General features: G+C 45.1%; 1 protein-coding gene and 1 pseudogene across 1 annotated transcript; one reads left to right on the top strand and one right to left on the bottom strand.

Moving 5' to 3' along the window:
* Positions 1–11,917: 11,917 nt before the first annotated feature.
* On the bottom strand, positions 11,918–22,586 carry LOC119812839. Its single transcript, XM_038327818.1, has 3 exons — positions 22,384–22,586; positions 17,435–18,667; positions 11,918–13,457 (listed from the first exon to the last, which is right to left on the bottom strand). Exons 2-3 carry the CDS (start codon positions 18,644–18,646, stop codon positions 12,168–12,170), a joined length of 2,502 nt encoding a protein of 833 aa, XP_038183746.1. The 5' UTR covers positions 18,647–18,667; positions 22,384–22,586; the 3' UTR covers positions 11,918–12,167.
* LOC119811505 lies at positions 19,404–20,888 on the top strand (annotated as a pseudogene).
* Positions 22,587–23,741: the final 1,155 nt, after the last annotated feature.

Raw genomic sequence — 23,741 nt, 5'->3', positions numbered from 1 at the left:
AGAGTCAATCCTCTCATGCTCTTGCTCTTGGGGAGGAACTGAGGCTGGGCACAGCAGGGTCCCTTACGATTGGGCATCAGGGAAAGGTTCCTCATAGTAGGATGCTGTAAAGGCTGGATGCAGTGTGTGAACACAGGGGGTAATCAGAGCCCAGGCAAGCCTGTCCTTGAAAATGCCATTCGCCGAGGACCGTTGGGTGGGACAGTCTGGAGTTAGACCTCCCTGACGAGGCAAGGCTGAGGGTTAAGGTCAGGTGGTCACCTGGTTAGAAGCTGTGTGTGAACTGGGCCACGGGCACACATGCAGAATCTCATCAGTTGAGAGACAGAGGGAAGGAGAGCTTGAGTTGCAGACGAACTTGTGTTATCGTAGCGAGTTCCAGGGCAGCCTCAGCTTCATAGAGAGACTTTAGAAAGAATTTAAAAAAAATCACATAAACAAAAAAAAAAGGAAGGTGTATATTTCAATCACCTTGCTATGCAAGGAATGTGGGAGTTCGATGACCTCAAACTCCAAGTCCGTCACCATCTTCTTCACTTTGTGTGTGTGTGTCCTTCTGGGTGGAAGATTTCTTGGGAGAATTCTCAGCATGGTGGAGAGACAGCGTAGTGGAGGCTATAGGAGAGCTCAGGCCCACAAGGCAGAGCAGAGGGCTCCTTTGAAGACGTTCAGGGGAAGAGGGAGGTTCCATGCCACACGATGGTTGAGTAGTCCATAGTGCATGCCCTTGTCAGGCTCTCTGATTCCTGGAAAGCTGCAGTGTACGGGGTGTCTTATGTTTTGGGGAAGGAATGAGTGACTTTGAGTATGTGTAGGAAGTGGAGGAAGGACCTCATTTAGTTCCTGGGTACCCCTCATATGGGATATGCGCTCATAGTCCTGGTAGCTTGGAGTCTGGTGGGCTGGGCTTCCCTGTACACAGTATGAGGGTGGAGTAAGACAGATAGGTCTGACCCTAGAAGGTCTGGTTTGGATTCTAAGTGGTGTGTGTGTGTGTGTGTGTGTGTGTGTGTGCCTGCCTGCCTGCCTGCCTGCCTGCCTGCCTGCCTGTCTGGGAGGGGCTGAGGCAGCATTTCTCTGTGTAACCCTGGTTGTCCTGGAACTCGCTCTGTAGACCAGGCTGGCCTCAAACTCAGTGATCTGCCTGCCTCTGATTCCCCAAGTGCTGGGATTAAAGGCGTGCACCACCACCTTCCGGCAAGATTTCTTTTTAACAATTAATTTGTTTTATGTATATGAATGTTTTGATGGTATGTGTATGCACACTGTGTGAGCCCGGTACCTGCAGAGGCCAGAAGAGAGCTCCCGATCCCCTGGAACCAGAGTTAAGGGCAGTTGTGAGCCACCATACAGGTGCTGGAAACGAAACCTGGGGTCTTTTGCAAGAACAGAAAAGTGTTCTTTTTGAGAAATGTTTTGAGATAGAATCTCATTGTGGTCCTCCTTGGCCTGGAACTCTCAGTGTAGACCAGGCTGGCCTTGAACTCACAAAGCTCCACCTGTATCTGCCTCCTGAGTGCTGGCACTAAAAGCTACCATGACCAACACAGACGCTTAACATCTGAGTTATTCAAGATCCAGCTTCAATAGGCTTTCACTCTGATTAATCATTAATTCACTATAGACAGAAAGGGAAGGTCAAGGACTATAAAATACACAGTGCAGGCATTTCTCTGACACCCAAGTGGTTGTGGGAACTGCCCCTGTCTGACACTTTCCCCATTTTGTTCAACAGTGACATCCTGGTACTGTTCCTTCATCCCCACACCAGGTTACACCTCGCAGAAAGATTCATGCTGACTCACCCTGGGTGAGCAGGGTTTTGTACATAGCTGGGTGACCTGTCAATCACAATCTCACACGTATCACAATAAAGGCATGCCCGTGTACAGACAGACATGCACAAATCCATATGCACACATACCACAATAAAGGCATGCCCGTGTACAGACAGACATGCACAAATCCATATGCACACGAATACATAGCTTGCAATCACAGAGCTTTGTACCCACTATGGTGACAGGCTAATTAGTCCTCCTCTAATTTGCATTGTGACTAAAGAAAGAGCCCTAGTATTTCTGTCAGGGGTAGTATAGGTTCCTTAGCTCCAAGATCAGCAAATTTAGTTTCTCATGGACCTTGTTATTATTATTACTATTATTGTTTTATTATTTTTTTTGGATTTTAGAGACAGGGTTTCTCTGTGTAGCCCCAGCTGTCCTGGAACTCACTTTATAGACCAGGCTGGCTTCCAACTCAGAGATCCACCTGCATCTACCTCCCAAGTGCTAGGATTAAAGGTGTGCACCCCCACAACCTGGCTGTCCAACTCCCTCACAAAAGACTTGCAGCATGTAGGGAACTCTGAGAGCAAGGGCTTTCCTGGTCTCCTGCTCTCACTGAGCTGGGGACCCATGCTACTCTTCCTCCCCCTCCCTCCCACAAAGCACCCACGGAGGGAATCAATCCATCAACCGCTGTCCTGATTAGCGCTCCAGTTACCATGAGTCACCCCTCAGTTCTTCAGCAAACAGAACTGCACTTTGACTCCCACACGGAAAGCAAGGCGTTTACAGCTGGGGATCAGAAAGGAGGTTACCTCGTCTGCAGTTGCCCCTCCTGGCTGTGGCCTCATACTGGATACTGGGTTCAGGGGACTCAGGAAGTGTGTGCTGAAGAACCTGTGAAGTGTCTTAGCGCCCTGACCACACTTTGGAGGAGGTGGTTTCTTCCTGGTGTAATTCAGGTGAGATGGAGCAGCCTTTCTTTAATCTTCTTTTCAATTTCTCTTTTATTTGCCTTTGCTCTCTCAGCTTTTATCATTCACGTCACGTCGTCTATCTCCGCAGATCATTTTGAATTTCCAAAGTAATTGCCTTTGAATTCTCTGAAGTGACAGAAAGTGGGATTATTTTCTCATGTAATATTTTGGTTTCCTAATAATGAACCCATTTTGCCCTGGCTCACATATTTCACATAAAACATTTCCCTCTTAGGGATAACCAGTCTTCTCTGAGGACGAGACTCCTGACGGATCATCCAGCCTCAAATGATCATCTCTAAACACTTATACGTACAGGCAACACTAAATGGACTCGGCATTTTTGTTTGTGTGCTTGTGTTTTGGTGTGTGTGTGTGGGGGGTTGGGTGTGGTGTATGCATGTATGTGCATAGCAATAAATAAAGAAAAAGAGGCCATGAGTTTTAGAAGAAGTGGAGGAGTTGGGGGGAAAAGGAGGTATGTAAGTGATGTAAACAGAATATTCATTTATGGAAGTCTCAAAAAATGTTAAATTAAAAAAGGAGAAAGCGGGCTGGAGAGATGGCTCAGTGGTTAAGAGCACTGACTGCTCTTCCAGAGGTCCTGAGTTCAATTCCCAGCAACCACATGGTGGCTCACAGCCATCTATAATGAGACCTGGCGCCCCCTTCTGGCTTGCGGGCACATATGGAAGGAATGCTGTACACATAACAAATAAATATTAATACATAACAAATAATATTATTAATATTAACATTATAATATTATAATATAATACATTAATATATAATAATAAATACTATTAATATAATAATTAATATTATTAATAAATAATAAACAAATATTTTTTAAAAAGGAGAAAGCACACAAGAAAAAGTAGTTTTTCCCTAAGTAGCCTCTAGGTGTCACTGCGGTCCTTTTTTTCATTCCCTCTGGCAGCATGGTTTACCCACTTGAGAACTGTGGGCAAGGATGGTGATAAGGAGTGATGGTCAGGAGACCACAGACTCAGTCATGTGACTTTTCTGGAGAGATGTGAACGATCATCTCTTCCCCCCAGATAGAGCAAAGCCATTTTCTCCAAGTCTGTCTTAGCCAACCAGCAAACATTTTGGGGTGATTTGCAGAAACCTGGGTGCCTGAGGGCAGCCTTCTCACTGGGAAGCCCACTTACTAGGGGTGATGACTCATGAGCCCTGCATCCTTAGACACCCCTGTGCTGGATATAGGCAGCTCTACTGTAGAAAGTCTCCTCTCCACAGCAAGTGTTTAGAGGAGGGACCAATATATATGCTGCTTTTGAGCATTTATTTTTGTTTCATTTGTTTTTGTTTTTGAGATAGGGTTTCTCTGTATAACCACCCTGACTGTCCTGGAACTCTCTTTGTAGACCAGGCCGACCTTGAACTCACAGAGGTCCGCCTGCCTCTGCCTCCCACGTGTTGGGATTCAAGGCTTGCACCACAACCACCAGGTCAAATATCTGGTTTTATTCCACATTTGTCCAGTAGGAGGAAGAGTGAGCTAACACCAGTGTGTTGATTTACTCCAGAAGGACTTGATCTGCTTCCTCATGGTCGACCATGTCCGTGGCGCACAGGGCACGCATAGGAAACCGGAAAAAAGGGAATTTGTACGTAGTGTACAGAGGGACAGGTCTGTGCCTGACTGTGAAGCTGGCTTCTCATTACAGGTAAAATACTTGAGCTGAGTCAAACTGGAAGGGTACACAGACAGGGCCATCTTTCAACCCTAGCTTGAGATTCCCATTCCATGAGAGGTGGGTGAGGGGCTCGTGTGGGTGAGGGGCTCGAGAGTTCTTTTTTTTTTTCAGGGTCTACAATGAATATGACCTTATTAAAGGATATTCTAAAAGAAAAATTGGGAGGAAAACAGTTTGAAGGGAGGTTCAGAGTTAACAGAATAGTGGACGGTTCTCCCAGTGACTATGTTGTAATATCTGTTTCATATCAAATTACCCACCAAACCACAGCCTTAAATAACCGTCCTTTGATATTTTGCATATTTTCCGAGGGTTAGTAATCAGAGAGAAGCTTATCTGGGCAGGTCTGGCTCAGGCCATTTGAAGAGGTTGAAGCTAGGCTCTCCATCCAGGTATCATGGGAGGCCAGGCCACCTGCTTCCAAGCTTATTACTTGGTAGTTCATGGCAGACCAAATCCTACTCGGCTTTGAGACCAAGAACCTTATTTCTTTGTCACCTGGGCCTCTCTGCAGGGGTGCCCAAGTGTCCTTAATAGGCCCAACACAAGGTTCTGGATGGCTGCCATACCTGTCGCTCAGTGTGATCAAATCGAACAAATCCCGGTATCTATTTCATAGGATTTTTTTAAACTAGCAACTATTATACAAAAATGGAATATACATTAAGAAATCACTGTATGGTGGCTGGTGAGGTGGTTCAGAAGTTAAGAGCACTGGCTGTTCTTCCAGAGGTTTTGAGTTCAACTCCTGGCTCATGAGTTCTTATACTTACAGGGTAACCAAGGTATTGCCTACGGGTGGTTCTGACAGTGGGGTTTAAACCCTCTGAAGAAAATGAGGAAGTTATAGTAGAGATTCCTTTAGACCCGTGGAGTATATTGTACTCTGTTAACTCCAAACTTGAACCCCATCAGAAGACCCAGGAAGTGAGTGTAGGCAGATAGAAGGGATATTTACCTCCTCACTGTTGTGTTGGATGAGTATAAACAGGAAACAGAGTACACTAGTTGGCACAGAAGACCACCACAAGGTGGAGAGTTGGCAAAGAGGCTGAGGGCACTGGTTGCTCTTGCCCAGCACCCGGGTTCAATTCCCAGCACCCACACGGGGCCTCACAGCCTACTTTGATTCCCATTCCCTCTGTGGACACAAGGCTTGCATGTGGCGCACATATATACATGCAGACAAAGCACTCATACACACAAAACGACTACATAAATCTTTAAAAAGAAGAACATCAGAGGGGCCCTGTTGTGAGCTCCTGAGTGGAATAACCCAGACCTCCAGCTTTCCTGGCCTGATGCCAGGGGATGAATTTCATGTTATCCAGCGCACAGGGTTGTAATGGTGAATCTTTGCTGTCATCTTATTGGCTTTAAAGTTTTGCACAGAACAAACTTCTGGTTGTATCTGTGGTTGTATTTCTAGGGAGGTTTATTGGCAGTAGTAAGACCCACTCTGACTGTGGGGGGCACCATTTCCTGGACTGAGGGCAGGGAAAGAATGAATCACCACCATTTGCATTTGTTGCTCTCTCTTTCCTGACTGCAGACATGATGTCGCATGCTCCTGCTTTCCCACCTTGGTGCCACCCTGGGCTGTGTGCTGGTTTGGATGAGAATGGCTCCCACAGGCTCCTACGCTGGAAGACTTTGAATACAGTTGGTGGGATGTTTGAGAAGGATTAGAAGGTGTGGCCTTGTTGGAAAGTCTTGTCACTGGGAGTGGGCCCTGAGGTTTCAGAAGTCTATAGCATCTGCAGTTAGCTCTCCCTGCCGGCTTCTTGTGGATATAAGCCCCCAATCAAACGCTTTCTTTTCGAGTTGCCTTGGTCGTGGTGTTTTATCAGAGCAACAGAAAACTCACAAGACAGACGGTAGCTCCGTATAAACCACAAACTAAAACAAACTCTTGTTTTTAAGTTGTCTTTGTCACAGAAACGGATAAGAAAATAACAGAAACCTTCCACTTACCTTCTACTGAAGTGACTGTGGCCAGATGCCGCTTTTCTCCTGAAGAGTCACCCCCCTCTCTCTAAGGAAGTAGCTTGTGCTCACAAGGGTCCGCTTCTCACACAGTTCTTATGCAGACGGAGGATGCTCAGCAAAGGAAGTGGTGAACTGTGAAGTTCTGAGGTCCTCCTATGCCATCCAGAGCCCGAGGCGGAGGAGGAGCTGAGAGTGCTCTGATCTCTGATCGTCCTGGATTTCCTTCCAGATCCCATCCACCGCAAGCCCCTGTTTTCTGTTCTGCAATTTCTTCCCCTGAGTTCTTTGTGCCTGAGCACTTCTGGGGTGAGGCCTACGGTGAGGGCTGGTTTGGTTCCTATTTTTGGACACTGCATATTCAGCCAGTTTCTCAACCTTCTCAAAGGGGTGGAGCCTAACTCCAGGCTTTGCATATTCTGCCCAGAGATGATCACAGTTCAGTCAACAGGTCAGGCTTTTTCTGGGTCTGACTGTGTAGAACCCATCCTTCCCGGGGACAGTATTATTCCCGGAGCTGCCCCTCGGATGATTGCACACCTCACCCAACCTGCTCCCTGGCAAGCTTCCTTTCTTCTCGACTGCTTCCTCCACTTCACCATCTTCACAGGAGAGACGATTTCATCCAGAAAGAGGAGAAGTGGTCTCCAGTCAGTATGCAGGAGGCTGACAGGAAAGGGGTGCTGAGTTGGGTAGGAGGGGGAGCTCAATTTCCTAAGAGTTCAGAATCGTTCGGTGAATGGTTGACTTCTGGATAGAGCTGGGGACTGGGTTCACCATGTCAAAGTAGCAGTAACACTCGTGATATTTCCAAGATGGAAGTGGGATGGGTTGGGGACTTCTAGGAAAAGCAGGTGCAGGGCACAAGGAGCCATGCTTCCTTCAGAAGGCCAGGGCAGCTCTGTTATCGCCTCTGCTGTTTGGTAATTACTGGAAGCTCTCCCTGCAAATCTGAATACAGAGGAACAGGAGTGAAGCACAGCGCTGAGCCTGTGTCTTACGCTGAAGGAGACAGGCTGGGCTGGACAGGACCCGGGTGTCTCATGCAAACCTGCATTGGCCAGAGCCTTGCTCTGGAGCCCTGAGCACAAATCCTGCCCATCACACTGTCGGATCTCCTCTCTCTTGTGCTGCAATGTCACCCCTGCTTCTCTGTGCCTGACTTCCTCCCACTCAAGCAGGAAAGGGGTGAGGGTCGGCACAAGCACCTCCAAGGCAGTATCTCAGTCATCATTGTGACTTCCTTTGGTACCCGCATTGGCTCTGCCTCCCCTTCTCTCTCCCCTTCATCTGCTTGCCTTTGTTACCATCTGTCTATCTTGGATTTTTGAGTCAAAATCTCAGTCCCTTTCTCTGGTAGCCTGGAACTCTATGTATATCTGGAAGTCATTCGGGAGATTGAAGTGTTCGTTTCCTGGCTTGAACAAGAATTGAATGAGCAGAATGATGAAAGACCAAGTCAGACCACCATGTGGGTGCTGGGAATTTAACCTGGGTCCTCCGGAGGAACAGCCAGTGCTCTTCACCACGGAGCCATCCCTCCAGCCCCTCCTGTCAGTTTAATTATCTGTGTCACACACCTCAGCAGACCAGGGTGAGGGTTTCTGTAATAAATCGTTTCTGAACCCAAACTGCTTCCGTTCATAGCTTTCAAAACTGCGCCCCAAACTGAGGGAAGGGAAGCCTGGGCCTGAGCTTCTTGGAGGAAATCTCCAAGAAGATAAGCTCCCTCTTCACGAGGAGGCAGGGCAATAGAACTGGCTCCAGTCAGGAAGAAAGGACTAATGGGCCACAAACATGTTTGTCTCTCCTTCTTAAAACAAAACTATTCTGTTTTTCCTCATTTAATCTGTTTCTGTAATTTCTTAGAAAGTACAGTTTTATTAGATCTTTGAGTATTTCATGCATGCAATGCATTTTGATCATATTCGTGCACACTCTCTTCCTAACTCTTCCCAGATCCACTCCTACTTCCTGAGTTTCCTTTCAGCTTCATGTGACATGAAAGGAAACTTTTAAATTATTATCCAGAGTACAATATGTGCTGCCCATATACCCATGAGGGTGTGGGCACATTTTTCCTACCGGGAACATCCCCATCATTAAAGAAAATGGATTTTCCCTTTCAGGGAATCCAGAACTCAATGGAGGGGGCTCAGTGTACTCCAGGGCAGTCTCTCAAGCTCCAAACTTCCCATGCATCAGTACATATACCCTATGCCCATCTTGAGACGCTGGAGCAGGCCTTGGATTTCCCATGGCGTCTGCGTGTTTGTTTTCTGTACATTGCTGGAGTGATAGAAAAAAAAATCAAAGATGCTTGTTGCTTAGGATGAGGATGAACGTACAAACGACCTTGGCTCACCTCCCTGCTGTGTGAGACCCGTGGAACTGGAGCTTCTGATGCCCTGCTTTGATAGTAAGGTTGTTCTGTCTAATCATCCATTCACTGTAGACATACAGGTGAAAACATGAGGCATGATTAATAGAACCCAGAGACAGATATTGGGGTTCAACCTGAAGGTCAGAAAAGCAGAACAGTCAGTCACTGGCTCTTACCTCTCTCTCAGTCCGAAATGGCGATCCTGCCTCCAGGAATCTCGGAATGAGACTGTGTCTGAAACCTGTCTCCTCCCATCTCTTATTCCTTTTTAGGGATGGGATTAAAGGCATGCACCACTATCACCCGGTTTCTATGGCAAACTAGTGTGGCTGCTGGGATTAAACGTGTGTGCCACCATTGCCTGGTCTGTAAGGCTCATCAGTGGGGGTGTTTTCCTCTCTGATCTACAGGCAAGCTTCATTTATTAAAATCCAAATGAAATATCACTACAATAAAAACCGTAGCTGCTAAATGTGCAGCCCTGATATTTCTCTGTTTGTTGTCTGGTTCTGGAATGTTCATGAGGACTTTCTTCCTATTGCCTTTTGCTTCATGTGTTCAACCAGTGATTTCCTTGGACAGTTCTAAGATTTAGCACTGAGTACAGTATTCTGGTGTCCGAGAAACTGTAGGCAGGATTCATGCTCGTCCACGCCACACGTATGACACACATCACTACCACACATAGGATAAACAGACTGGAAGTCTGCATACACCACAGGCTGAGTGGGTGGAAACTCAAAGGTAGTTGGTGATCAATGGGATGTTACTTGTTTTATTTTGTTTGTTTCTTTTTTTTTTTTTGAGATAGGGTTTGTGATAGTTTAAAGTAATTGCTCCCCTTAAGTCATGGGGAGTGGCATTATTAACAAGTGTGGCTTTGTTGGAGTAGGTATAACCTTGTTGGAGGAAGTGTGTCATTGTGGGGGTGGGTTTCGAGGTCTCTTTTGCTCAAGCTTCCCTCAGTGTGAATTTCAGACCATTCCCTGTTGCCTGAATTGTAGGACTCTCAGCTACTTCTCCAGCACCATGTCTGCCTGCATGCTGCCATGGTCCTTGATAATCGTAATGGGGTAAGTAAAATACTGCGGATCCCCGGTGGCTGCAGCAGGCAGCAGGCCATGAGACCATACTGCAGGTCCCCTAGTGGGGCCAGGCAGCAGTCAGTGGGTTGCCAGAGCAGACAGTCCCAGGCAGGGACGGCGCAGTTCTCCACGTGGCTGCAGCGGACCATGAGTTCCAGGCAGGGATGGTGCAGAGGTAGGGAGGGAGTCCTATGAGGAAAGACAGATGGGTGGGCACAACATGAGATCATGTCACAGGTCTCAGAAGGTAGATGATCCTGGGGAGGGAGCCACATGGCAGGCTAGAGACATACGGATAGGCACATCATGCAGAGTGAGTTTGGATATTTATTTAGTGGGTTATGGAAGGGAAAGGGATAAGAGGTATAGGGAGAAGGGGAGAAGGGGAGAAGGGGGATAAGCAGAGAGAAACAGAGAGAGACAGAGAGGGGGAAAGGGGAGAAGTGGGGAGAATGGAGTAAGGCTGAAGCTGCCTTTGTGGGAGGGACAGAAAAGAGAAGGGACTCAGGCTGGAAGCTGACATCAGCCTCAGCAGATAGGGAGAGAGTGGGTATGGCTTGTCTCTTAAAGGGACAGAATATTATATTAATAATGGACTGAATATCTGAATTAAATGTTTCCACCCCAATTAAATGTTTCCTTTACAAGAGTTGCTGTGGTCATGGTGTCTCTTCACAGTATCAGAAACCCTAACTCAGATAGAAGTTGGAACAAGGAGTGGGGTATTGCTGTGATAGGCCTGACCATGCTTTTGTTTGAAGGAATAAGGACGTTAGGACTGTGGATTAGAAAAGCAGTTGAATACTTTAAGTACTTCTTAAGGGGCCATACCAGTAGGAGCATGGAAGACAGCGGTGTTGAATGTGATCTGATGAACTGTGGGGGTTTGCTCAAGAGGTTACATGGGAGAATTTTAGTACCTTGCTTTAGTAGATAGTTCTTGTGACATTTTAGTGAAGAAAGTAGCTGTCTTCTACCCTTGTAGAAGAGTCTGCCTGAGGCTAAAGTTAAGACTTTTGGATTAATTCCATTGGCAGAAGAAATATCAAAATAGCCTGGTATGTACTATGTCAGGTTAACTCTGATGAATTAGTGTTAACTCTAATGAAGATTTATAATAAAAAAGAACAATCTGAGCAGGGTAAATTACAAAAATGTAAATTTTAAAGAGGAAAAAAATCACCAGAAAGTGGAATAGAGCTAAATCCTGTGTCCAAGGAGATAAACAGATTAAGAAATGTACTAAAGGGAGTGGTGACCCCAGGGCAAAATCTCACCCAGCAAAATTTTCAAAAATTCAAAAATTTTCAAAAAAAAGGAGCTAGAGAAAAGTTTAGAGCCTGGTGTGGTGGCGCATACCTTTAATCCCAGCACTGGGAAGGCAGAGGCAGGCAGATCTCTGAGTCTGAGGCCAGCCTGGTCTACAGAGCAAGTTTCCAAATGGCCAAGCTTAGGTAGTGATGGGAACCATCAAGACCAGGTAGCTGGTGAAGATGTAAATGAACGAGGGGGGCCATGTTCTAGCCCTAGCAAGCAGCGGAACTTGGCAGCTATGGCCATGTGGTTCTGGACTTAGAGTTAAGGATAGAAGAAAGGGGTGATTGGATTTGCCTCTGCAATTAAGGCTGCTGAGGCTCTTGTGTCCATCCTGGAGAAGCATGGACAATGGTCACAATCCCATCTACCATGTGTCTCTTCTTTTTATTCTGAAGGGAGCATGGATGATGGTCACAGTCCCATCAACCATGTGGCTCTTGTGTTTATTCTGGAGGGAGCATGGATGATGGTCACAATCCCATCTACTATGTGGCTCTTGTGTTCATTCTGTAGGGAGCATGCACAATGGTCACAGTCCCATCTACCATGTGGCTCTTGTGTCCAGGAGATACTGCCTCATGTGGAGATGTGTTCTGGGAATCAGCCCCCTATACTTCATAACCCCAAAAGATATTCATGTGGCAATGCCTGGGGAATCTCCATGAGACAAAAGACCCAAGTTTAATTTCAGAAGGATATTACAAGTCACTTGTATACACCTGTGTGTTTTCATCATGATATTTTAGTGGGAGACAGCTTTTTACACTGGGTTTTTACACTGTTGATGACTCTTCTTCAGCTGCCACAGTCTCTGAAAGAGGTGAATCCTCTGGTCTTCCATAGAAAATGTTTGCTGCTTCAAAGTAGCTCATAAGTCAGTGGCCAAAGCCAGCCTGAAGGTAAGTGCTTCATAGCTCCATCGCTGCTTCCCAGTATTCTGGGGGGTCAGTCAGCTTCTCAGATAAAAACTCCTTATTGAGAAGAGTCTTGGCATCACCTGACACGGTATCAATGAAGAGATTTTTCAAATAGAAAGTCTTTCTAAAGTAAAGGCCTGTGGCAAGTGGCCCCCCAGTAACAGAGGAAATATATTCAATGTATTTCCATAGTTTTTCTTCTAAGGACATGTCATTGGTCCTTGTTAGCAAATGGAAAGACTTAAGGTGTGCTTTGATTTCATTAACAGACACATTAAAATCCTTGGCAATATTTTCCAGTGAGGCATCATCCAGGCCAAAGTAAGACCTGTAGAGGTCCAAGGTCTCCTCTACCTTCTGGACCAAGCCCCCAAATGGAATGGTAGCCCAAGCACCTGCCTTCAAGGCCTCCAGCCAGATCTTCTGTTTCAGGAAATCCCTCTTCCGGTCAATGGCAGTCTCAGTAACACTGTGCAAGGATAGCATGAAGATATGGCGCTTGTGGGCTGGGAGCTCTCTCAGTAGGGTGGTCTCCAGCTCTGGGAAGTCAAAGTCGGACACATCAAAGCTAGAAACCAAGAAGAGTGGGGGCTCACTGGAAAGAGTCTTCTGCAGATGCTTTGAACATTCATCTCGGATTTTTTTAATGACACGGTACCTATTGAAAGTCTTAGGTTTACTCCTCTGTTCATTACTTATATCTTGATCTATCTTGGTTCGGACAAAGTAGAACTTTGTATTCATCTTGGCGATGGCTTTGGCCAGATGTGCATTAATGTCTTTGAAGCGTGTAGCCGAGATGATAATGAAGAAGTCATACTCACCAAACTTCATTTCCGCTAGGTAGTTTTCGGGAGAGAAGGATGTGGACCCAATGCCAGGCAGGTCCCATATTGTTACCTGGGGAAGCTTTGGGTGGGGGTATGGAGTTCTCTCCATGGTTGTCTCTACCACCCCAATGGGAGCTGCGCCTTCTTCTTCATCCCGCACTCCCCTCAGGGCATTGATAAAGCTGGATTTGCCTGCCCCTGTTTCTCCCGTCACTGCGATGTTCAGTGGGGCTCTGTTGATGTTTCTCAGAGCACTGCTGATTGCAGAAACCGCTCCCGGGAGGTTCTTATTCTCCAGGTGGGATTCAATCAAGGCAGTGGTTTCCTCAGAGAGGATTTTACTTTCCTTCTTGAAGTTCTTAAAAAAATTTTCAAAGCTGGATGCCAAAAGCTGAGCCGTTGAAGGAGAGGGTCTGGAAGGCTTGCATGCAGCTGTTTCCAGGAGAAGATGCTGAAGAGAGGAGACAAGAGAGATATTACAATTATGAGTGCAGCAGAGCAGGGCCTAGGGCTTTGCTGCTGTGGTAAAGCAGGACTTCATCCTCTGTGCCCTTTAGAGGCGGACACCCCCTTCTCTCTGTCCCTGGCTGCTGCCTTGATTTCTGGCCGGCATGGCAAATACCCTCCTACTCAGGCTCTACTTCTCCGATGGCTTCCCTCTTTCCTTGTTGTTTGATTCAAGGTCCACTTTTTCCATGCAATTACCATCCCTTGTGTTTATATCTTATGTACGATTATCTTCAAATTCTGTTTACTCTTTTAAAGTTACCATCCATGCAATGTCGAACCCTATGGGCAGAGTTGAGCAGCACAGCAAATCCTCCAGCAGCATCTCTCCTGGAAAGGCTCCCTGCCTCTTGTGAGCTCACAAACATTGCTCTTAGGCCTCATGCCCTCTACTCCCTTAGCACAGCTCTTCTGGCTTCTCTTGGGAGGAGTGTGAATGAAGGGAGAAGGGACATGAGGTGGGGAGTGGGCAAGATTCATTACGTGTCCCACAGAGGGGTGGACACATCACTACCCAGGTGTAATGGACTTTGTTCTAGCCATAAAGAAGAGGGAAACTATGCCATTTGTAGGAAAGCAGATGTATCTGGAGATAATCGTATTAAGTCAGTTAAACCAGCCTCAGAAAGAGAAATATATTTTGTTATTCATGAATCTTAGATTTTATATAGATACATAGTTACATACGTATGTATGATATGAAAGGGGAAGAGAAACTGTCTCAGGAACAAAGGGACTAATGGGGGCTATACTTTTTTTTTTTTTTGGTTTTTTGAGACAGGGTTTCCCTGTAGTTTCTAGAGCCTGTCCTGGAACTAGCTCTTGTAGACCAGGCTGGCCTCAAACTCAGAGATCCACTTGCCTCTGCCTCCCGAGTGCTGGGATTAAAGGCATGCACCACCACCGCCCAGCTGGGGGCTATACTTAACATGTAGTATGTGCTTGTTTGAAAACTTAAAAATGGATAAACTAAAAAATTATTATTAAAAATTTATGTTATCCCTTATTTTCAACAGGAGTAGGGGGCAGCCTCAGTGGTAAGCAAATTCCCTGTGTGCTCCTGCTTTCTAGTGGTTTGGTCTTTAAATCTTAGGCAAACAACCAACAAAAATGAAAAATCTCAAACTGGATACAGAAAGAGAGAGAGAGAGAGAGAGAGAGAGAGAGAGAGAGAGAGAGAGAGAGAGGAGAGAGAGAGAGAGACAGAGCACCAAGAAGACACTAAAAATGTGTCCTCATTTTCTTAAAGTTAAAAAACCTGAAGCTGGGTGGTGGTGGTGCACGACTTTAATCCCAGCACTTGGGAGGCAGAGGCAGGCAGATCTCTGTGAGTTTGAGGCCAGCCTGCTCTAGAACTAGTTTCCAGGACAGGCCCCAAAGCTACAGAGAACCCTGTCTCAAAAAACAAAACAAAACAAAAAACCAAAACAAAAGAACAACAACAACAAAAAGAAACCTGAAGAAATGAATTCCCATCAAACCCCTTCCCCAACAAAGACTCAGTTCTTAAGGTAGAAGAGACGGGTTAAGCTCAGACAGGTTTCTGTCAGGAAACCACATGTGCTTCCCTTAAATGTCCACAGATTTCATATTTTGGACTCTATATGTCACATCCAATTTCTGTCACATACTTACAGTTTATTATGATCTTACAAGGATATTAAAACTTTTTTAATTTATGAATTGTATAAAACCAAACTTCATGTAGATCCACATTTATCAATTCTGATCCTAAAGATACCAGAGCTCTGGGAGAAGGTGCAGATCTACACTTGTATCCTTTTCCTCTGATGTTAGAAACACAGACAGGGCTTTGCGATTGCAGTTGGAACAGAAGATAAATGCAGGAAGTCATGAGAGACTGGCTTCATGTTGCTCTAATATTCTGGCATACGATATATTTCAATATAGGAGCTTCAGGTGTACAGAATTCTATTTGTGATTCTGCCAATCATCTTGTTGGAAGCCATGTCACCAACAACAATAAGGGAAAGGGGGCAGAGGGCACATCAATACATATCCTACAGTCATTTGGAGTAATATATGAAAATATCAAAACTCTCAAATGAATAACGAGATGTTGTGTGTGAAGCTGCATGAGTGTGTGCAAGTGTACATGTATGTAGTATGAGTCCTTGGGGTCTACCTGTCTCTGCCTCTCCAGTGCTGGAACTCTGCTCACAACTGATTGACAAGTAAGAGCAATGTTTAGGAACTCCTGGTCATTGTGGTTACAGAAATGAATATAAATTCATGTATGATGCATTGCTTACACTGTACTATTTATGTTACAGTTGCTTGTAATGCATGAGAGTCCCCAGTCTAGTGTGACCAGCTGAGACAATGGTTCTCTACAATTCTGACATGGGATGGACTGAGACAAAACTCACTAATTGCCACCAGAATGAAGACATAGCACTTACACTGTGATGATCAGCTGAAAATAAACCCAATATCATATAAAAAGCCAACCTTCTAAGACACATTTTCTAAAGAAGTTGCTTAGTACAGATATCCTATTTAAGTAGTAGATATTTCCACTGAGAAGCAAGAATTGTTACATAGAACACAAGAATTTTAAAAATGGCCAAGGCAGTGGTAAACTCTCTAGTAAAAGATTCTGAAGAAGTTAAAATAAATGGCATTTCTTTTAAATATTTCAAAAAGAATGATAAAATTCCAATCACATGAGCAGCAGAAGAAATGTTAAAGGAGGAAATGCATAGGGTGAGTAATAGAGTCTATATGATAAGAAGGAGAAGAAGGGACTCTGTGGGGAAAAGGGAGCTAGCCAGACAAGCACAGGGGCATGGTGGAGGGCAACAGGGTAAGAACATATGAATGAATAAGAACATATCAGGATGAATGAGAATGTATAATGGTACACTTGTATGTAAATGCCATAATATAACCCTAAACAGTAAGCCACACTAAACAGTAAAACAACAGAATGAAAACAGGTCCATAGACTAACCAACTGAGCAGAAGAGAGGACCCAGAAATGTCTCCATACATGTACAGCCACCTGGGGGCACCTACAGTCAATCAACATCTCAGTGAGGCTTCCAAAATTAATACTGCACAAAGGGCACAGTGCTCGACAAGCAGAACTGGGCAAACTGAACATCAGGCAAGACTAAAACTTGACCCTTATCTTTCACCCTATACAAAAACCAATTCAAATGACCAATGAGCTTGATATAAGAAGGGAAATTTGAAACTCTTAAAGAGAAATGTATATGATAACCTTCATCAGAACATCAGGACATAGGGACCCATAGCATAGAAAACAAAAGCAAGCTGGCAAGGAGGATTCTATCTAATAGAAAACTTTGTCTAAAACAAAGCAATATACACTACAGTAATGAGACAATTTGTAGGGAAAAACCTTATGAGTGCATCCTATAACAGTCTGAATCTGAGAGACCATTGGTGTGGGAAGTCTTTCTGTCCATGTGTTGCTTTTATTGGTTAATAAAGAAACTGCTTTTGCCCAATGGCTTAACAGAGTAAAGCTAGGCTGAATGAGGTATATAGAGAGAGTAGGCAGAGTCAGCAAGAAGTCGTGTAGCCACTACTAGAGTCAGATGTGCCGGAATCTTGCTGATAAGCCTCAGACACATGGTAATACACAGATTGATAGAAATGGGAACCAAACATACACTTAAGCTATTGGTCAAACAGTATTGCAAATAATATATTTCTGTGCGGCTATTTTGGGTCTAAGCGGCCGGGAACGAACAAGCAGCCTCCTCCAACAGATCATAAGATCTCAACAGGTGCAGAAAATGACTTGACAACACCGTGAACCATGTCAACAAAATGCAATAGAAAGAGTCTTCCTGGAACAACTGTGGAAAACAGTTTTGACGCATCGACGCCTCCTAATATAGAGAGGCTTTAGAGTTGAAATGAACTTACCCTCTCTGTGAAAAGCTCTTCTTTGCTAAGGAGAATTTTAACATCATTTGCCACGGTGTCAATGAAGAAATTGTGCAAGTGGAAAGTCTTTGAAAAGTAAGGATGGCTAATGTACTCCAAAAGTTTATCTGTTAAGGATTTACCCTGCTCTTCTGAGAGCAAATGTGGAGACTTAATGTTCTCCTTGAGTTCATCCAGGGCCACGTGCGAATCCTCAGCGATGTTTTCCAGGGATGCCTCATCCAGGCCAAAGGAGGATCTGCAGAGGTTCAAAGTCTCTTCCAACTTCTCTATGTCATTTTTGGTCAAGCCCTTAAATGGTATGGCAACCCATGCTCTTGGCATTACAGATTTCTTCCAGACCTCCTGTTTCAATGTGTCCCTCTTCTGGTCTATGAAAGACTGCGTAACAACTGACAAAGTGAGCATGAAGATGTGACGTTTGTGGGCTGGGAGCTCCCTCAGAAGGGTGGTCTCCAGCTCTGGGAAGTCAAAATCAGACACATCAAAGTTAGAGACTAAGAAGACTGGAGACTCCTGTTGGGTCACTTCCTTAAGTATACTTGAGATGGAATTTCGAATCTGCTTTAAGGTGTTCTCTCTATTGAATCTCTGAGGACTAAACTGTTTTTGAGTCATTAGATCATTGTCTGTGTGGGTTCGAACAAAATAGAAATGCCTATTCACTTGCACGATGGCTTTGGCTAGTTCTGCGTCATTGTGTTTAAAGCGTCCAGAAGAGACAATAATGAAGAAGTCATACTCCTCAAACTTGATTTTCTTCAGATAATCATGTGGTTGGAAGGCAGTGGACCCGATGCCTGGAAGGTCCCATAGTGTCACACTGGGAACCTTGGAGTATGGGTATGGTTTTCTCTCAGTGGTGGTACATATCACTCCGGTGGAAGCAGCCGCACCCTCTTCATCAGGCCCCACTCCCTGTAGAGCATTGATGAGACTGGATTTTCCAGCCCCAATCTCCCCCATCACTGCGATGTTCAGTGGGGCTTTCTCAATGTCACTCAGAGCATCTCTGATGGCAGAAACTGTTCCCCGCAGGTTCCCGTCCTCTAGGTATGATCCAATCAAGGTGGTTAATTCCTGAGACAGGATCTTGGTTTCCATCTTGAAATTTTGAAGATTTGTGTCAAGGCTGGAGGTCAAATCAGGCTCCTCCTTCTGAGGGGGTGTAGAAGAGGAGGTCTGACCCATGGCTGGTAACAGTTGATGGTGCTAAGGGAGGAAAGAACCAGGAAGGTCAAAGAATTAGTTCAGAAAGAGCAAGCCAATGGGAAAGCAGAGTTCCTTAAACCACCCACATTACAAATGGGGTCTTTCCCCCTTTTAATCAAATGCTCAGGACTCAACCTCAACTGCATTTACTTCTAGCCTGACTATATATTTTGGCTTGACTGAGGCTCCTTTACCCTTGACAGTTTTCCTCTTTGAAGCACTTTTAGTTCGTCAAGATCAAATTCAGACCTATACCACCAGCACTAAGGAGGTCGTGCTATGGATCACAAGTTTGAGGTCAGCCTGGGCAATGATCCCAAGACCTCTGTCTGGTATGCCATCATTCACCAAAACAGAAAAGCTCTTAAAGTTCAGTTTGAGAGTGCAAAAGATCCCAGATAGAGAAAGCAATGCCAAGGCGGGGAAAATGCTGAGGCCATCACTGTTCTTGGTCTCAAGTTATGTTCCAGAACCAGGGTGACACAAGCACCTTTGTGAGCCCCTAGCAGTTGTCACCCCAGCTGCACTTCTAAATGGCTGCCGTTTCTCAGGAATGACCTGTCCCTGACTTCAAAACATCCAGACAGAGGCTCTGATGCTCAGAATTTGCCTCTTGGCCTGTCTCCCACATGCTACCACTGAACCAAGTATCAGTGGGATTGCTGGGAAGCACAGAATATAACCCCATGGCCATGGAAGATTTTCAAAAGGAAGCAACATCTAAGCAAGGTGTCGAATGCTGTGTGGAGCGGGCTGGGTGAATGGAAAGGGTGGGAGTGAAGAGAGCTCGTGCGTGGAGACAAAGATGGCGCGCTGGGGTGCAGCTGGAGAACTGCCAGCCGACCTGTGGCTGGAACGAGGAGTTCAAATTCAAAAGTGAGGAGAAAGCGTGGAAGGCAGTCAATGATTCAGTTGAGCGATTCAATAGTGAGAGATGGTGCCACTTAGGGACACCTGGAAAGATGCAGCATACAAAGTGGAAGAGATCCATAATCTGGCAGCAGCATCTTTTCAGCTTCCGACTGACACCCACAGCAGGAAATCCATTTGACAGAGGACGCAATGCGTCTGCACTCATAGCACGGTGGTATAGGAAAGAATTTACCACTCAGTGGTGCAGTCTGGTCTACTCAGTTGTTCATTGAATTTTAAAAATTGGGAAAGGTGAAGCTGCAGTTACCCAGTTGTAACGTGGATGCTGCAAGCGAAAGCGAAGAGCCGGTTTGTGGGGAAGTGGTGTCCGTGGCCCATGCTCTTTCCCTCCCAGCCAAGTCGTATGGCAATGACCCTGATATTGAGATCGCTTGGGCCATTCAAGCAATGCAGCATGCCTAAGTCTATTACAAACTGATTTCATCAGTTGACACACAGTTCCTGAAACTCATTAAAGTAGATGATCAAATCTACTCTGAGTTCCGTGAAAATTTTGAGAAGCTCAGAGTAGATGTATTGGACCCAGAAGAACTCAAATCAGAATCAAGTAAAGAGAAGTGGAGACCATTCTGCTTAAAATTTGAAGGTATCGCGGAAGACTACAACTATGGCACTTTTTTGCAAATCGATTGTTCTCAGGGCTACACTGAAGAGAACACCATCTTTGCACCCAGGATTCATTTTTTTGCAATTGAAATTGCTCGGAACCGGGAAGGCTATAATAAAGCAGTTTCCGGCAGTGTTCAGGACAAAGAAGGAGAGAAAGGAACCTGACAATGAAGAAGAGGAAGCTGAGAAAGGAGTTGATAGTGGAGGAGAAAAAGAGGAAGGAGTCAACAGAGAAAATTAAAAACAAAACAAAACAAAAAACTAACGAGGGAGGAGGAAAAGGAAGCCAAGAAACGTGACTCAGCTGAACCCACAAGTATCAGGTGCTCCTTGCACAGATCCCTTGTGCACATGGAGGACTCAGAAAGACATCTTTCTAGCAAATAAGAGAAGCTACTCTGGGCATAAGAGCCAAATACAATTAGCAGAGTCTCTTAGTTAATTGTTGCTTGATACCTTGTTTCTTGACTGTAACTTGTTTAAGTAAGATATTTTGTAAATATATTTCTTTTGGTTTGTATTATTTATGACTGATTTAGGAAAATATTTACATTTGTTTACTACTTCAAAAAATCAATTATATAATCTCATCACCATATCTCATATAAAACTGTCTATTTTTTAAGTTTTCTCACTGTTCTCAGTAATGAAATTCTCTTAATGTGTTAGCTTCTACTTGGAATCGGTATTAGAAGTTCATATGTAAAAATTGACTCTTAGCCAGGCCTAGTGGCTCATACCTGTAATTCCAACATGTGGGAGGTCAAGGAAAGAGAATTGCATGATTTTTAAGCCAGCCTGAGTTACAGAGTGAGACTCTGTCTCAAAAAATAAATTGTTTAAAAAAGAAAAAAAAATTATATTATTTTCCATTTGGTCAACTTTAACAAATGTGCTTGTACCTTACCAAATGAGTTAATACAAAATGAAGGCTATTCATAAATAGATTTTCTATGCTGTGCTCTATGTAGTTCTTGTTTCATGTAACTAATCTGAACTTCCATTAAAGGACTGAAAGACAAAAAAACTCAACTACCCTAGCCTTGATATATTCTGATAAATACATGTATGAAACAATGAGAATTCTTGAAAGTGGACAAAGTAGCTGCCATTGCATATGTACATACATGTTATGACAATAATTAAAGAATAGATCAGTAATGGAGAGATGGGAAGATTTGGAATGAGGAGAGAGAAAACCTGGAGTGAGGTAGATGTAGAGTTCATGCATGAGGCTCTCAAAAAATATATTAAATGACAAAAAATTTTGACATCTGAATAAAAAGAGAAAATTTCCTGATAATATTTGACAATATGGAAAATTTGAGAGAATAATTAATGTGCTATTTTATTACGTCAAACTATATATGCCTGCATGATCCTCAGGTCAGTACTAAGCACGGCATACTCTCTGAAGGGTTGGAAAAGGTAAAACCTCAGTAATCACTGAAGGAGTTTATGCCGTGCCTCAATTTCTTCAATGCAGAGAAAATAGTTGATCGGAGCCGGAGAAAAGACCACTTATAGCCTTCCTCTTCAAAACCCAACCCAAAGACCTTTCTACTCTACAGGTGGTCAAAGTCAAGTTCATGGTTTTTCATAGATTCATTGTTCACCAGGAAATACCATTGGGTATTCTGATTATAGCATTTTATCACCGTGGGGTAAATAAAATAGTGATAGTATAGGAGGTTGTGGTGGGACACACCTTTAATCTCAGCACTAGCAGGAACAAGTAGTTAGATCCTGAGTCTGAGCCCAGCCTGATTTGCATGTCCTAGATCAGCTAGAGGCATAGAGAGGGATCCAGTTTCAAACAGAAACTAAAACAACGAAAACAACAAACAGCCCCAAGAACAAAACCCACCCAAAACAGGTGACAGCAATGACTCTGAGGAGTCTGCTCACACAGCCTGTCCCCTTCTCCAGGCTGAAGCTCTCATCAGAAGAGCAACAGACCCAGGAATGTGCAGGAGATAGAAGAGATTGTTGCTGCCTCGCTGGTGGGTTGGGGTCCTCTGTGGTACAGAAGACAGAGAAGGGCCCAACCGTGAAAAATCCCTGAGTGGAATAACCCAGATACAAGCTCCTCTGCCCTGGTACCAGGAATTCCCCTGCCATGTCAGAGGTAAGGAGGATTGCTGGTCAAGCTGCACTTAGATTCCTTCACATACCTGCTCCCCAGTGATGAAGTGAGTGACCCTCCTGTGATGTCCCCTCTTCTCTGGGAACAAGGTCGCTGGGGTAGCTGTCTATGGCTTCTTCTTAGCTGGGATGTCCAGCAGGCAGACCGAATGCAGAGTGCTGGGTTTCTGGTGTTTTTGGAGAGCAGAACAGCTGGAAAGCAAAAGCTGATCTGCCCAGATTTCCTTCCAGATCCTGCCCCTCATAGTCTTTGCTTTCTGCTTGCACTTCCTAGATCCCAATCCTGCCTGCTTGGTCCCTAAAGGGAGGGGCTGCAGTCAGGGGAGGGTTTGGTTTCTGTTCTTTGAACTAGGGTGTTGGCTTGCACAAATCAGCGGAATAGGTTTCACATCCTCCTTCAGACAGGGAGGCGGAGCTCTACTGAAGTGGCCCTAGTCCAAATCCAGGGTTTCCTGAGTGCTTAGGACCTTGGTAGCAGACTCCAGTGTCATCCTGTGCTCCCCGGCACTGACCATTTTACTCCACCACCTCAAGACCCTCTGTTCAGATGATGGCATCTATTGACTTTCACACCCAGTGATTCCGGGGTTCAGCATTTGCAGACTCTTGCTGTAATCCCACACCCTGTGCTGTTGTCCTGTTGATTGTCTGTCTGTCACCAGTGGGTGATGTAGGTGGATGCCTGTGTGCAGGTGCTCTTGTCTCTCAGGACCATTCTCCTTACTTTGAGACAGACACTCTCACTGGCTCAGACTTCACCAATCAGACAAGGCTGCCTGGCAAGTGAGCTGGGAGGGGAGGAATGAATGGTCTCCCTAGCCACTCCCCTTGTGATGGCGAACACTATGTTTAGAGGATACGTTTACTGAGGCTGTAAAAACAACATTGTATTCAGCTTGTAGAAGCCATGAGGAAGTTGGTCCTACTTTGAATGTGCCCTGTCAGCTGGCCGGAGATGGACCATTTCCTGATACAGTTGGGCTATTCTTAAAAACTGCTAATTGCTGTAAAATATTTTACTGCTCCAGCTATTCCTATAAGGCAACCGGTCACAAGATTAAACAAAATGTCCTGCAAAGCAATGTAAGGCAGCCATGGCTTCTCTCAGCTCTCAGTTCAGGGTTGCACTGCCCGCAGTGGGAAGATCACACGGTAGAGGCCTGAGACAGCCGGTCCTGTTGCAAACACAGTCAGGAAGCAGCGAGGGGTAGAAAGCACTTATGTTCAACAACTCTTGCCGGCTTTATGCAGTCCAGAATCCTCTGTCTTGGAAGCAGGACCCTGCCTCACATTAAGATGGTCTTCCACAGTTCAGATTGGCTGAAGGCATCCACAGGCCCACCTGGTGCCGCTCAGCTCAGACAGGCCAGCAACACCCACAGGCCAT

Source organism: Arvicola amphibius, chromosome 4, assembly GCF_903992535.2.
Source record: "Arvicola amphibius chromosome 4, mArvAmp1.2, whole genome shotgun sequence".
NCBI classification, from domain to species: Eukaryota; Metazoa; Chordata; class Mammalia; order Rodentia; family Cricetidae; genus Arvicola; species Arvicola amphibius.
Note: the sequence above shows the minus strand (reverse complement) of the source record. Positions and strands in the feature narration are given on the sequence as shown.

Excerpts from the sequence above, each read along its gene's own strand:
- LOC119812839 (XM_038327818.1), bottom strand. The coding sequence starts at position 18,646 with ATGGGTCAGACCTCCTCTTCTACACCCCCTCAGAAGGAGGAGCCTGAT. Across the intron at positions 13,458-17,434 it reads AAGAGCTTTTCACAGAGAGG|CATCTTCTCCTGGAAACAGC; the intron begins GTAAGTTCATTT and ends TCCTCTCTTCAG.